General features: G+C 50.4%; 1 protein-coding gene across 3 annotated transcripts; it reads left to right on the top strand.

Moving 5' to 3' along the window:
• Window positions 1-3,153: 3,153 nt before the first annotated feature.
• On the top strand, window positions 3,154-9,984 carry VGLL2 (vestigial like family member 2). Of its 3 annotated transcripts, none has more exons than XM_030944960.1 (4): window positions 3,154-3,285; window positions 5,439-5,730; window positions 7,417-7,935; window positions 9,007-9,984. In XM_030944960.1, the coding sequence occupies exons 1-4, from the start codon at window positions 3,205-3,207 to the stop codon at window positions 9,045-9,047; spliced, it is 933 nt and encodes a 310-aa protein (XP_030800820.1). In that variant the 5' UTR covers window positions 3,154-3,204; the 3' UTR covers window positions 9,048-9,984. The 3 variants fall into 3 exon arrangements, with proteins under 3 accessions (XP_030800820.1, XP_030800818.1, XP_030800821.1); XM_030944958.1 differs by having other exon boundaries at window positions 8,845-9,984; XM_030944961.1 differs by lacking the exon at window positions 3,154-3,285 and adding an exon at window positions 3,428-3,567 and having other exon boundaries at window positions 8,845-9,984.
• The last annotated feature ends 1,996 nt before the right edge of the window (window positions 9,985-11,980 follow it).

Genomic DNA, 11,980 nt, shown 5'->3' with positions numbered 1-11,980 from the left:
AGACATTACATGAACCAACAGCTGGAGGCTGAAGCCAAGCCAACCCAAGCTGGAAGAGAAAAACACTGAAGGCTGCTAAGCAGAGTGGCAAATTGCTGCAGCTAAGGCTGGATTCTCCACACACCTCATGGTATCTTCTACTTAGAACAGCATTACTGGAAACAGTGACAGTCTCCCTGAGCTTCTAAAGAAGTATATTATGAACAGCAAGAGTGTTATATCAGGAATGTCCCTTCTGGATGATAAACACTTAATCCTTTAACTGAATGTGATACCCAGTGCTCAAACCTTCACACACCAGGGGCTGACAGGCTGGCACTGGATGTAGGATTTCCAGGGAAGGTGAACAATTAATGTGGTCAGTGCTACCATGTTTTTGTCCCAGTCTTTCTGAATGTTAATGTTTTGTTTCATGGTCTGTTTGCTTGTCTGGTGAACCATTCATGGTAGCACCTGATTTTTGTTTTGTAAAGTGTTCCGGCTTAGCTAGAAGATAACACTGACTTGCTTTATATAGGAATGTTTTCTGAGGCAAGTTTCTGCATCTTGCTGTTTATCAGAACCTATCATTCTTTATTCCGAACAAGATTTTCTATTCATATTACTGCTGTGAAACATTTACCAGTGTATGGCTTAGGAGTAGGCCAGTGGTGTGATGGGACACAGCCAGTTCTTAACCCATGTCCTTTCTAAAATTGTGCTTTCCTTTACTGCTGTCATAATTTTCCCTCTGAGGCAACTCAGCTGTTTCTTTACAAGTTTCTGTAATTCCTTATGTGACTCAATCCACCTAAAATTCTTTAGTTAACACCAAGGAAGATTGTTTTTATATAATTGTAAATGCACAGTGAGATCGTTAGTGAATATAGTTTCTGACCCTGGGTTCCCAGGATAATTTCCTATACCACGACTAATTTCACAGACTCACCAAAGAGGCAAAATACTGCCGGCATTTTTGCATGAATGTTTTTATTGCTCTGCATTAAGACACTGAAGTTTACTTGTGTCTTACACTGCACAGTTTTACAGCCAAGTAACTGTCTGTAAAAGAGACCTAATTCATACCAAGCCCCATCAGACATGATTCCCCTGGCATATACTTGAGCGTGAGGTAAAACCCCTGAATTCAGCCCCCAAGGAGAGATTCTCAAGGGGAAGATCATCTGTCACATCACAGCACCCAGTCACACATTTTGCTGTTACACTTTGGGTTTTCCCACACAAGTGAGTGCTCAGCCTTAGTCCTACCTTTGCTATGGCACAGAGTCCCAGTAGAGGGCTGGTCTGAAGAGCAGGAGGGCATTTTGTGTCTTTGGAGCAGGTGTTCATAGGACTTAACCTCTGAGAAATGGGCCTTTTCTGGTACCTTGCCCAGCACACCATTACCTTTGAGACAGGCACAGGTCTGTGTGTGCTAGGAAAGCTCCCTACCTCTCACAAGCAGGGGCACAGAGGAGAAGTGAGATCCCGTTGTCCCAAGGGAGATCCCTCGGTCTCTCGCCATGAGGAGGGAAGGGCTGTTCTTTAGCTGACTGCTTTAATTTGGACACCAGCCACTGAGTGAGTCCTTCCCTCTACTGTGATTATTTGCTTACTGCTCACGATAAATAAAAGTATAGACTATAAGTTACATTTCTTATTTTAAAGCCTCATTTTCTTGACCACCAACACAAAATTGGGTCTGATGGGGGAAGGAGCAACACTGAGGCAGAAGTCACAGCCACAGTGTTTCAGGCTGCACTGCAGTATGAAAAACTAATTTCCCAAATTCCCAAGAATACAGAGAAAGAAATTTGTTTAAATATGAATTTTAAACCTTGCACCTGGTGCAGAAAACATTGAAACATGATCATCAGGCACTGAAATATGATTTTGGTGAACAGCAGGCATTCAAAACAATTTCTAACACTTGGAATGTAAAAATTGCATTTTGACGAAAACAAAGTAGAGTCAACACTTTGTTTTAAATATGATATTTTTCTGCTAAAATTAGTTTAAACATTTCCAGGTCTTCAAAATTCATAGTGCTCATTCTTTTCAGATTTCCCCCAATATTTTCGTAACCAATCATCATTTGAAAACTGAGTAATATTATTTCCCTTGCATTTCCTATATTTTTTCTGCTTTATTACAGGTGCTTAAAAGAAAACAAGATGAGTCTCTTCTCACAGTAGTTGTGACCCGTACCATGAAGCTGAACATTTCAAAGAGTTGATATTGAAATGAGAACTTACATCTCTGTTAAAAAAATTATCTGCCTCATATGCAACTCCTTTAAAATGAGCAGTGAAGATACATTCACCTATTTACAACTTTGTGTGTCGCATTCAGCAGAAAGCCAGGGAGTAAATCCAGTTTACCTTCACGATAATTTGTTGTTTTGACGTGACTTTGCCCCCGGCGTTGTTTTAGTTTCTATTGAATGCAAAAGTATCGCCGTTCCCGGGATTTGTAGTGATTTAAAAGTTTCTGGGGAGAATCCTCCTCGGGAGCAACTGGTTTTTCCTCCTTCGGTTTATCAGACCTCTCAACTCGTGTGGCTTTGGAGGTGGCATTTTCCAGCGAATGCCGGACTTGATGGAATTTGGATGGGGTCACCCAGATCCCTGCCTTTCCCGGAGTTCCACTTCGCCCGGGCCAGGAGCGAGGGCCGACGGGCGGCAGGGGCATCCTCCCCGGGGGCAGCGGGGCAGCACCCGGCACAGGAGGCACGCCGAATGTAGTGAAAGAAATGAAATAAAACCAAAAGCAGCGGGAGATGGGTTGACCCGCTGGGTAAGCCCTCATCTTCCGCCGACCCCCGGTTCCCCCCGCACCCCGCCAGCCTCCTGCGTGGCCGGAGCTCGCCCTGCGCCTCCAGCCCCGCTGCTCCCGGGCAGTCCCGGCTGCGGAACCGGGGTCTCTCTGTTCCTTCCTCCTCTGCCACCCGCCGGGACCGGGGCTGAAAGGCCCCCGGCGGACGGGGATCCCCTCCAGTCCCGGCGTATTTGCGGGAGGGAGCCACGCTATAGGAAGGGCGGAAGGCAGGGAAAGAAGGCAGGGAGGGGGTGTCAGCACAGCCCAGCGCGGCCTCATCCCCCCTCACTCCTCCCACCAGTGCGTGGTGCCTCTTAACCCCCGGGAACCTCCCTCCCCCGAAGCATTACTCCACTTTGCAGAACAGGAGTTGATGAGAAAAAAAGTACTTCTCGGCCGCGGCCAGCCATGAGCTGTCTGGATGTTATGTACCAAGTCTACAGTCCTTCCCAGCCCTACTTCACAGCAGCCTACAGCCCCTACCACCAGGTACGTGTAGGGGACAGCGGTGAAGAGGCAGAAGGTGGGAGGGGTATCGTCTGGAGGATGGCCATCTGGGGCCTCACCAAAGGGAAAAAGGGAAAAGGAGAAGGGGAGGGGAAAGGGGGGGCGGGAGGGGAGATCTGGGAGCCTGCGATGGTGAGCGGAGCAGAACCGCATCCCACCTTGGTGCGGGGCTCCGCAGGGTACGTACGCCGGCGGCAAACGACGGACTACGGGATGCCTTTGGAGAGAGGGGACGATTTTAACCCTCAGAAGGATTTTTAGGGGGTTTGTTTGCTCGTTTGTTTGATTTAAAATGTTTGCTTGTTTGCTTTCTTTACCGGGACGGGCTACTTCGGAGCGCGGCGCGTCGGGGTAGCGATGTGTGTGCGGACCGTCGGGGGCTGCGAGGCCGGGCTTCCCGGGGCATCGCGCACCCCGGCGCGCCGGCATCCCGGTGGAAGCCGCTCGGTGCAGAGATTTTGCAGCCGCCTCGGAGAGGTGCTCCGGAGTTACGCTCTGGAAGTGGGGGAGGCGAGAGAGACGCGAGATTGCGGGGTTTGCCCGGTTTGGCGATGGCGGAGGAAGCCGCGGCTGCGAAGGCGAGCAAGGGGCTACAGGATGCTCCCCTGTCCCGGGGCGCTCTCGGCGGCGGCGGGACCCCTCGACGTCCTCCGGCTCCCCGGGCCGCCGGCGGCTGTCGCCTGCGAGACCCGCGGAGGCTTGGTGAGCTGCAGCCACGTCCCGCCGCTCCGCAGCGTGCAGCTCCGCCCGGGAGGTCGCGGGTATCAGCTAATGCCGAGGTTTCAAGGAAAGGATCGCTCCGGCCGCGGGGATGTTCCGGGCACGCACCGCCCGTGCTGGCTGCGCGGGGATCCGCTGGCGCCGGGACGCGCACGGTCCCGCGTGGGGCAGGCGCGGCTCCCCCGGCTGCACCTGCTGCACACCGCTTTCCTTTCAACCTCTCTGCGTTCCCAGGTTTTGCCTCGCCCTTACCCCTTCCAGAAACTAATTCCTTCCTCCCCCAGCATAAAGAAAAAAGGGATGGATGCAGAGAACGGCGCCCCGGGCCCGAGGCGGGTGCAGTCCCCGCCGTGCGGCGGTCCCTGTGCCCCCTCCGGTGCCCGGCAGAGGGGCCCAGGACCCGTCACAAATAGTAGATAATATCTTTCCCCACCTTGCCTTCTCTCCCACCACCCTCTCAACCCCGGCTTATGACATTATTAAGGGGGATGATCATTACCTCAATGTCCGAACAGGGAGCCAAGAGGAAAGGCGGTCGCCGCGACGAGTGACATTATCAAATATACCGCATGTCTTGGCCCAAGACTCTGCCCCGTCCTCTCGGCTCTTCCCCCGCCGGCCGCCCCAAGGCTCTGCTGGCGGCGGCCAAGCCCGGGCTCCGCGTCCCAGCGCTTATTGCTAAGAAACTCTCAGCAGCTGCAGACACGCTAACGCGCATGAAGACGGGAAACATCCGGCAAACTTCTCAACGCCCGCTGTTCTCCCACTCGGCGGAATATAGTAGATTAATCTTGTAGTAAATACCTGGAACTTCTTGGTGTCCAGGGAAACGCTGAGTTTTGCCCTGAAGTGTGTTTGAGACTGTCAGTCTTTTTTCCCCCCCTCTTTGCTTCTACCTCGCCGCTGTGGGTTACAGGACACTCTTGGCACCAGATAGATTTTCGGAGCCGGGGACCGGCTCTCCCAGCTGCCGGCACTGCTCCGTGGGTGCTCGGCCGTCGCCCGCCCGTGTCCCGGCATTGCAGGCTCTTGGCGGCCACCGTCCGCACCGAAGCCAGCTCTGCAAAGACCCTTTTTTGGGGGGCTTGGTGCGGGGGACCCGGCGGTGTGAGCCCCCCCCGGCCGCGCCTTCCCCACCCGGCGGCTCTCTTGCTCCATCTCGTTCGGCACCCGTGGGTTTCGGTCCCCCAGTTCTGTTTGCAGTCCCTTCGCTGCCCCCGGACTAGAGAGGGCGACATGGGGGTGTGGGGATTGTGGTGTATGCTGAGGGAACGGCGGGCAGCGGAGGAGCAGGCTTTGGCATCCTCTCGGGAAGGCCGCGGGAGAGGGCTCGGCGCTGCACGCCGGATGGCACAGGGCGGGCCAGCGCACCCTGGTGCTGCGTGACCGGCTCCGTTTTCTTTCCTTCCCTGCAGAAACTCGCCTTTTACTCCAAAATGCAGGAAGCCCCGGAGAGCGGCAGCAGCGCCAGCGCCGGCAGCTCCTTCTCCAGCCACGCCACGGCCAGCATCAAGGAGGAGGACTGCAGCCCCGAGAAGGAGCGACCCCCCGAGGCCGAGTACATCAGCTCCCGCTGTGTCCTCTTCACCTACTTCCAGGGGGACATCAGCGCCGTGGTGGATGAGCACTTCAGCCGGGCGCTCAGCCAGCCCAGCAGCTTCTCCCTGGGCAGCGCGAAGGCGGCGCGGAACGCGGGCTCCTGGCGGGGTGAGCGCCCAGAGCGGGGGGCGCGGGGGGCGCGGGGGATGCAGGGGATGCGGGAGATGCGGGGCCGGCACCTCGTCCTCGCCTCGGCTCCGCATCCAGCTCCCTCCTCCCTCCCACCAGCGGCTGGTGCCCGGCGGGCATCCCCTGGGATCTGAGGCTAGGAGCTGCCAGCTGCTTGGCCCTTTTAGGGTAAAAAGGAAAGAATAAAGCCCTTCAGATTATGCAGAGGGGCATCGCCCAGGGGAAAGCAGCCTGAGAGGTGGCTGGAGGAAACAAACTGTCTTTTCACTGCAGGTGCTTTACCTGGAGAGGGCTACGCCCAACTAGCCACGGAGTGACTCCCAAACTGTGACTGTGACCAGTGTATTCCCTGTTGACCCTAGCTTTCAGTTTAGAGTGGTCATAGTGATGGGAGCAAAGCAAAAAGCAAATGTGGGAACAATCTGATCAGCTTCCCACCTCTAAAAGAAATTATTGTGTGTGTCCCTGTATCTTGCCCTGCGTGTATCACCACCCTGATTATTGCTGGAGTGCTGACAAGGACTCTTAAGTTTCTGAAAACAGGACTTGTAGACTTGTCCATGGCCATGTGCTGTCAAGGCCAAGGCCGTGGCTTATGCACAGCTCTCTGTATCCACGTCTGATTCACACTGGACAGGCCCACGAGAGTAGTCAGGGCAGAGGGGAATAATCTTCTCCACACTCCATCTGCCAGAGAGTTAGGGTTGGCACTTCCTTGTGGGCAGCCTTAGTAACCCTCCCTCACAGGGCCACCTGCTCAGCCAGGGCTGGTTTCCCAGACCTTGCATGGATTGCTGTCTGTAGTGTCCAAGAATATTTCATGGGTGAGAGATATTCAGTGCTGGAATTGATGGCAGTAGAGGAGGTTGTTTTGCTCATCATGAACTGCTTCCCCTTCTCCCAAGCAATGCCAAGGCTCAGAGCTGACATACTTCCCTGGCAAAGAAGTATTAGGAACATAGTTTTATTTCTTTCAAGAACAGTGTGCATTCCAAATTAATAATACATAACATCTATTTGTGATATTAATAATCATCAGTCCATCTTGCATGTTGCTAACTGGGCTAAGAAGATGTAGGGTATTTGTCTTTGCCCTGCCAATCTCCAAAGTTCTGCTGAGGGCTTCCTAAACAGGCTGACAATATACCTAAGAAACAGACGGCTGTAATAGATGGAGAATTGCCCCCAGATATTTGAGTAATTCAAACTTGCCTTTAGTCACATCTCTCACTGTTCCTGCCCACTTTGCTACTGCCCTGAGGCAGCAGGTGCTTTTCAAGGAAGCATTGGGCATAAATGTTTAGACAAGGAGATTATTACAAAAACAAACAAGAAAAACCCAAACCTGAAAATTTAAGTGGTGCATAGTAGTTTCCACTACTGAAGGAAAGAGATGTTTCTCTTGCCTTAGGTAACAACCTTTTGCCCATCTACATAGTAAGAAAAAGCTGGAGGACATAGTGGCAGCTTCATGGATAAGCCATAGGACAAGTGTGTTGGGTGTTTAGTTGGAGAGGAATCTGCATTTGTTTGGAGCCAGTTTTTTGTGGAATAAAGGGAAGGGAAGGACTCATTTGGGTTTCAGGAAGGGACAGAGCCCTAGAGAAAGGAGATCAAGTCTTGTGGGGTGTGCTCACTACTGTCTTTCCCACTTCCTTCACCCAGATGGATCCTTCCCAATGAGCCAGCGCATCTTCCCGCCGTCCTTCTGGAACAGCACGTATCAGCCCTCCTCGGTGCCGGCCAGCCTGAGCAGCCCCCTGGCAGCCGCCGCCCACAGTGAGCTGCCCTTCGCCGCTGCCACCGACCCCTACGTGCCCGCCTCCCTGCACGGCCACCTGCACCAGGGCGGCCCCGAGCCCTGGCACCACGCCCACCATCACCACCACCATCACCACCACCACCACCCCTACATCGGCACACAGAGCACGGCCTACCCCCGCCCCACCGCCATGCACGAGGTCTACGGGCCCCACTTTGACCCCCGCTACGGCTCGCTCCTGGTGCCCACGGCCTCCGTCCGCCCCCACCGCCTCACGCCCGCCTCCGTGTCCGCACCCGTCAGCCCGCCCTGCGAACTGGGCAAGAGTGAAGCGGGCGCTGCCGCGGCCTGGACGACGCCGGGCCCCTTCCCCAGTGCAACAGGAGACATGGCCCAGGGCATTGGCCTCAATGTGGACACAGGTAATGAGCTGCCCTTGGGCCCTCCAGCTCCCCTGGCTCAGCTGCAACCCTGCTCCCTATTCCACACCATCCATAGCAGTAGGGAAGGACTCGGGGTGGTGGCTGAGGTTCTGCTGTAGGAGAATGAAGTGAGAGTAGACGCCCCATGTGTGACACCTGAGCTCTGCCCTGGGTGCTCTTCTTGGGGCTCTCAGGCCAGGCAAGTGAAGAATGGAGAGGAAGGATAGGACAGGCCGACACATCGCATCTCCACAACATTGTTTGAATTTCTGATGGCCTCAAACATTCCCTGAGGCTAGAGGTTGCTTTGAGGTACTTTTGTCCTGGCCCTGGTCTTGTTCCTGCATTGAGCAGCGAGAGCTAAGAGCAGAATGGAGCAGCCCCCAGGTCACCGCTTGGCCCTATCCATGTGCTGCCCTGCAGGGTCATTTCTAGACACCATGCAGGTTCATGAACTAGCTCCTCTCCTAATTACCTCCTCCTTCCAGTTTTTGAGATGAAAGCACAATTGCATTTGCTAAGAAAAAAGGCAGTGGTCTTCCCCTGGTGGTGCCTGTTGGGGTGTCTGGAACCAAGGCTGTGGCTGTAGAGCTGACAAAAATGGGTGCGCAGGCACAGTCAGCAGGGACAGATCCTGAGTCAGTGGTTGTGGAGGGAAGGAAAGTCTGCTCCATGCTGGTTTCACTATTGCAGCCACTAATGGCTCCTTATGGTGTCCTCACCTTAAACAGGAGAGACTTTCTCCAGTCTGGCTTGGGCTCTTCTTGTTTCACAGCCTTCTGGGGCTCTGGAGATCCCATTCTTTAGACTGATCTCAGCTGGCAAGAAATGAATTTGTTTTCCTCTGTTCTTAAATGCCTGTATCTATTTTTCTTCTTCCTTTTTTTTTTTTCTTCTCTCCATTCTCAGGTTTGCAAGCTCAGGATAAAAGCAAGGATCTGTACTGGTTTTAGAGCTGTCCTTCACTCTTCTTCCCCTGGCTCTCCCCTGTAGCTCTCTACCCATTAGACATGGTGGCATTCAGAGCTGAAATCGGGTCAGTTTGTAACAGCTTCTGGTCTTGGTTTGCAGCTCGCCGTTACTCCTTCTGTGGTGGATCCCTTCTGAGCTGATGTGCTGACTCAAAGACTCTCAGATCCCCCCTTGCCCTTTTCCAAACCCACCGTGGCCCTGCTGCTCGGGGAAAGACAACGGGATTTAAAAGGACCTGGCATTGCAAGGGTGATACTTTAGACTTATTTCGGAGAGGCAAGTCATTCTGTTGCAAGACGAGAGCCAAAGACATTGAACTTCTATTTAAACAGACCCCACACCCAGACCTGCAGCCAGACTACTCTGAAAGAGTTAAATGACATCATGGATGGTGATGCAAAAGCACTGGCCTTCACACAGGCAACAGAGGAAATTGTGGGGGTTTTTTAGTGGTGTGAATATTTTTTTATGGCAGTGAAAGTTATTTCTTGAATGCAACCATGGTAAAGATACTCAGCAGTTTTGAACTGGATTTTTATTTTGCATTATAGAAAAGTAAAAGGAGAAGAAACTGGAACTCATTAACTTTTTCAGACTGTCATGGAACTGGTCAGATTTTTCAGCTTTGTGGTTGTGAGTGGCAAGTGTCTGACTGGGGCCACCTGCCCTGGACTTACAGATATGCAGCTGTTCCCCTCACAACTGCTTAAATCCCAGAAAGACGAAAACCAAGGTGGCACTTCTCAGACTTTGGCACATTGCATTGGCTGTACAACAGTTGTTTGGTTGGGGGTGGGGTTGTTTGTTTGGTTTTGGTTGTTTTTTGGTGTTTTTTTTTTCTTTTTTTTTCTTTTTACAATAAACATTTTCTGGTGAAAGTTAAACCCTCTTAAAGCAGGGAAAGAAAGGGATCCAATGAAGAATGGCTCACCTCCAACCCAACAGCCTTTAAAGGGAACACCAGAACAAAAAGCACTTGGTGGACATTAGTTCTGAGTTGCCTCTAACACTTCCTTTTGTCTACTTATTGCTGTCATTTTGCCACTTTAGTAGTTGTTTCATTTCGGGTTTTTTCAAAGGTGCAAATAGATATTTAACAGTAGCAAAGCTGTATTAAAGGTATCTCCTTCATTCATCCTGTGTACTTTAATGAAGTATTAAAGCTAAATAAGAGAAATAAGGCAAACTGAAAACTTCAGGGTGAACCAGAAACCATACCTCTCACATGGATGAAGTGAGTTATTTTATTATTTTGCATGAAAGATAAATAGAAATCCTAACAGCTGAAAATATTTTCTTGGTGAGTAAAATACACAGAGATAAATACAAAATATAAGAAAATATGAGACCATTGCAGTGCTACATTTTGGAGTATGGTGTGGCTGTAAGATTGGTTAAAGTAAGGGAGCTGGTCCGTATTTCTTCGGCTAACAGAGGGGACTGTAGCATATAGAACTGCTGTTGACGTGGTAAATTAAAGTGTTACTACCAGGTGATGAATAATTAATGAAATAGGGCAGAAATGGCACTTACTCTATACCTAAAAGCTGACTTTTTTTATAGACAAAATATCGGTTTCCAATACTACTGTGTTTTGTGTTTTTTCTGTTTTGTTTTTTTTTTTCTTCCTTAATGTAACATCTTTGAAGTTGACAAATTTTAAAGCATATAGTAGGAAATTCCTAACATTACCCCCTGACACTGGGAGAAGCAGTAGAAAGTGAACTTTTGTGCTGAGATCAGAGTTTTTACCTTTCAAACTCTGGCAAAATTTGGCATTATGTTCACCATGTGTCAGGAGTGGAGTTGTGAATAACCCAAACTTGCTTCTCTTGGGTTTGGTGATAGCTCAATTTCTGGGAAAGAATAGGAATCCTATAATAAAAAATAACAGAAAGAGTTTATCAAGGAAGAAGGCACCAGCTTTTTGCAGCAGAAAGGTGATTAAAAACACTGTTTTAAGCAGAAGCTTAAAAGTTAGCAGGGTCATTTTGTGAGCATTTTCCTGAGGGCTTTTTCAGGCTGTTTTTAAAGGTTATTTTAAAGATAAATCTGAGTCTATGATTGGTTGTGCTTCCCCACAATTATTTCTTTTTTCATTCCTTTTTTCTCCCCTCTTCTCTGCAATTCTTAACAAGGAGGGCTGAGTGATGCAGCCCAAATACATTTGGAAATATTCATGTAAGCATAAATGAGTCATTTGCTACATTGGCATTTACAATTCATTTTGACTGTGAATATATTCAAGCACAAGAATTTATGCAGTGAATCCATGAATATTGGTTTTGCCATTTGTTCTGTGGGTATATTTTTTACTGCTTTATCATGAAAATATCTAAACACAAAAGCCAAGACAGTGGCTCAAGGTGCTAAAAGTACAAACAACTTTTTAAAAATGGTCCTACTCTGGGTAGACTGCAGCCTGAAAGCACACATGCCCTGTTTTGGCTAATCCTTGCAGTTTTGCTCGCTCTGTGTTATTCTGACTCCCGAAGGAGCACCAACCTTTAAGGCTTGGGCATTAGTCTTTGCAGGACTGGGGCCACAGGTCCTAATGCAGTAACAGCGCACATGACCTCCATGCCATTTCTCAAGCCTGTTTCATTCCTCTTTGCATCATAGGTCACTACTCCCTTAGTCATGAATACTTGTAGAAAATCTGGAATTACAAAAGAAACCCTTCTTAGATGTTACGTAAATATTACCTGTCACATGCTTGTCATGCACTGAAGGGGATGTGAGTCCCCATCTCTCCAGCCTGGACAGCAGATCCTCCTGCTGTCCCCTTCTGAATGTCACGTACCCCACTGTGCTCTCTAGCTGCCCACCAGACAAACAGACTAGCCCAGCTGGGACGGACAAATAGACACAAACAGCTTCAGACCACTTCATACAGAGTCCAGCAAAGAAGGCAGAGGGAAAGCATCTGCTGCAGAGCATGGCAGTGCTGGACACAGCAAGGGTACCTGATGCTGCCCAATAGCAAGAGTGTCCTCTCCACAAGGAGTTTCCAAAATGAGCTCTGGATGTATTCACCACAGGTATTTATTTCCCTTTCTGAAATTAGCTGAAA

This window comes from Camarhynchus parvulus, chromosome 3 (genome assembly GCF_901933205.1).
Source record: "Camarhynchus parvulus chromosome 3, STF_HiC, whole genome shotgun sequence".
NCBI lineage: Eukaryota > Metazoa > Chordata > Aves > Passeriformes > Thraupidae > Camarhynchus > Camarhynchus parvulus.
This window is presented reverse-complemented; position numbering and strand designations above follow the sequence as displayed.

Coding starts and splice junctions, on each gene's coding strand:
- VGLL2 (XM_030944958.1), top strand. CDS start 3,205: ATGAGCTGTCTGGATGTTATGTACCAAGTCTACAGTCCTTCCCAGCCC. Junction 3,286..5,438: donor CCTACAGCCCCTACCACCAG/GTACGTGTAGGG, acceptor CCTTCCCTGCAG/AAACTCGCCTTTTACTCCAA. Junction 7,936..8,844: donor TGGCCTCAATGTGGACACAG/GTAATGAGCTGC, acceptor CTCCATTCTCAG/GTTTGCAAGCTCAGGATAAA.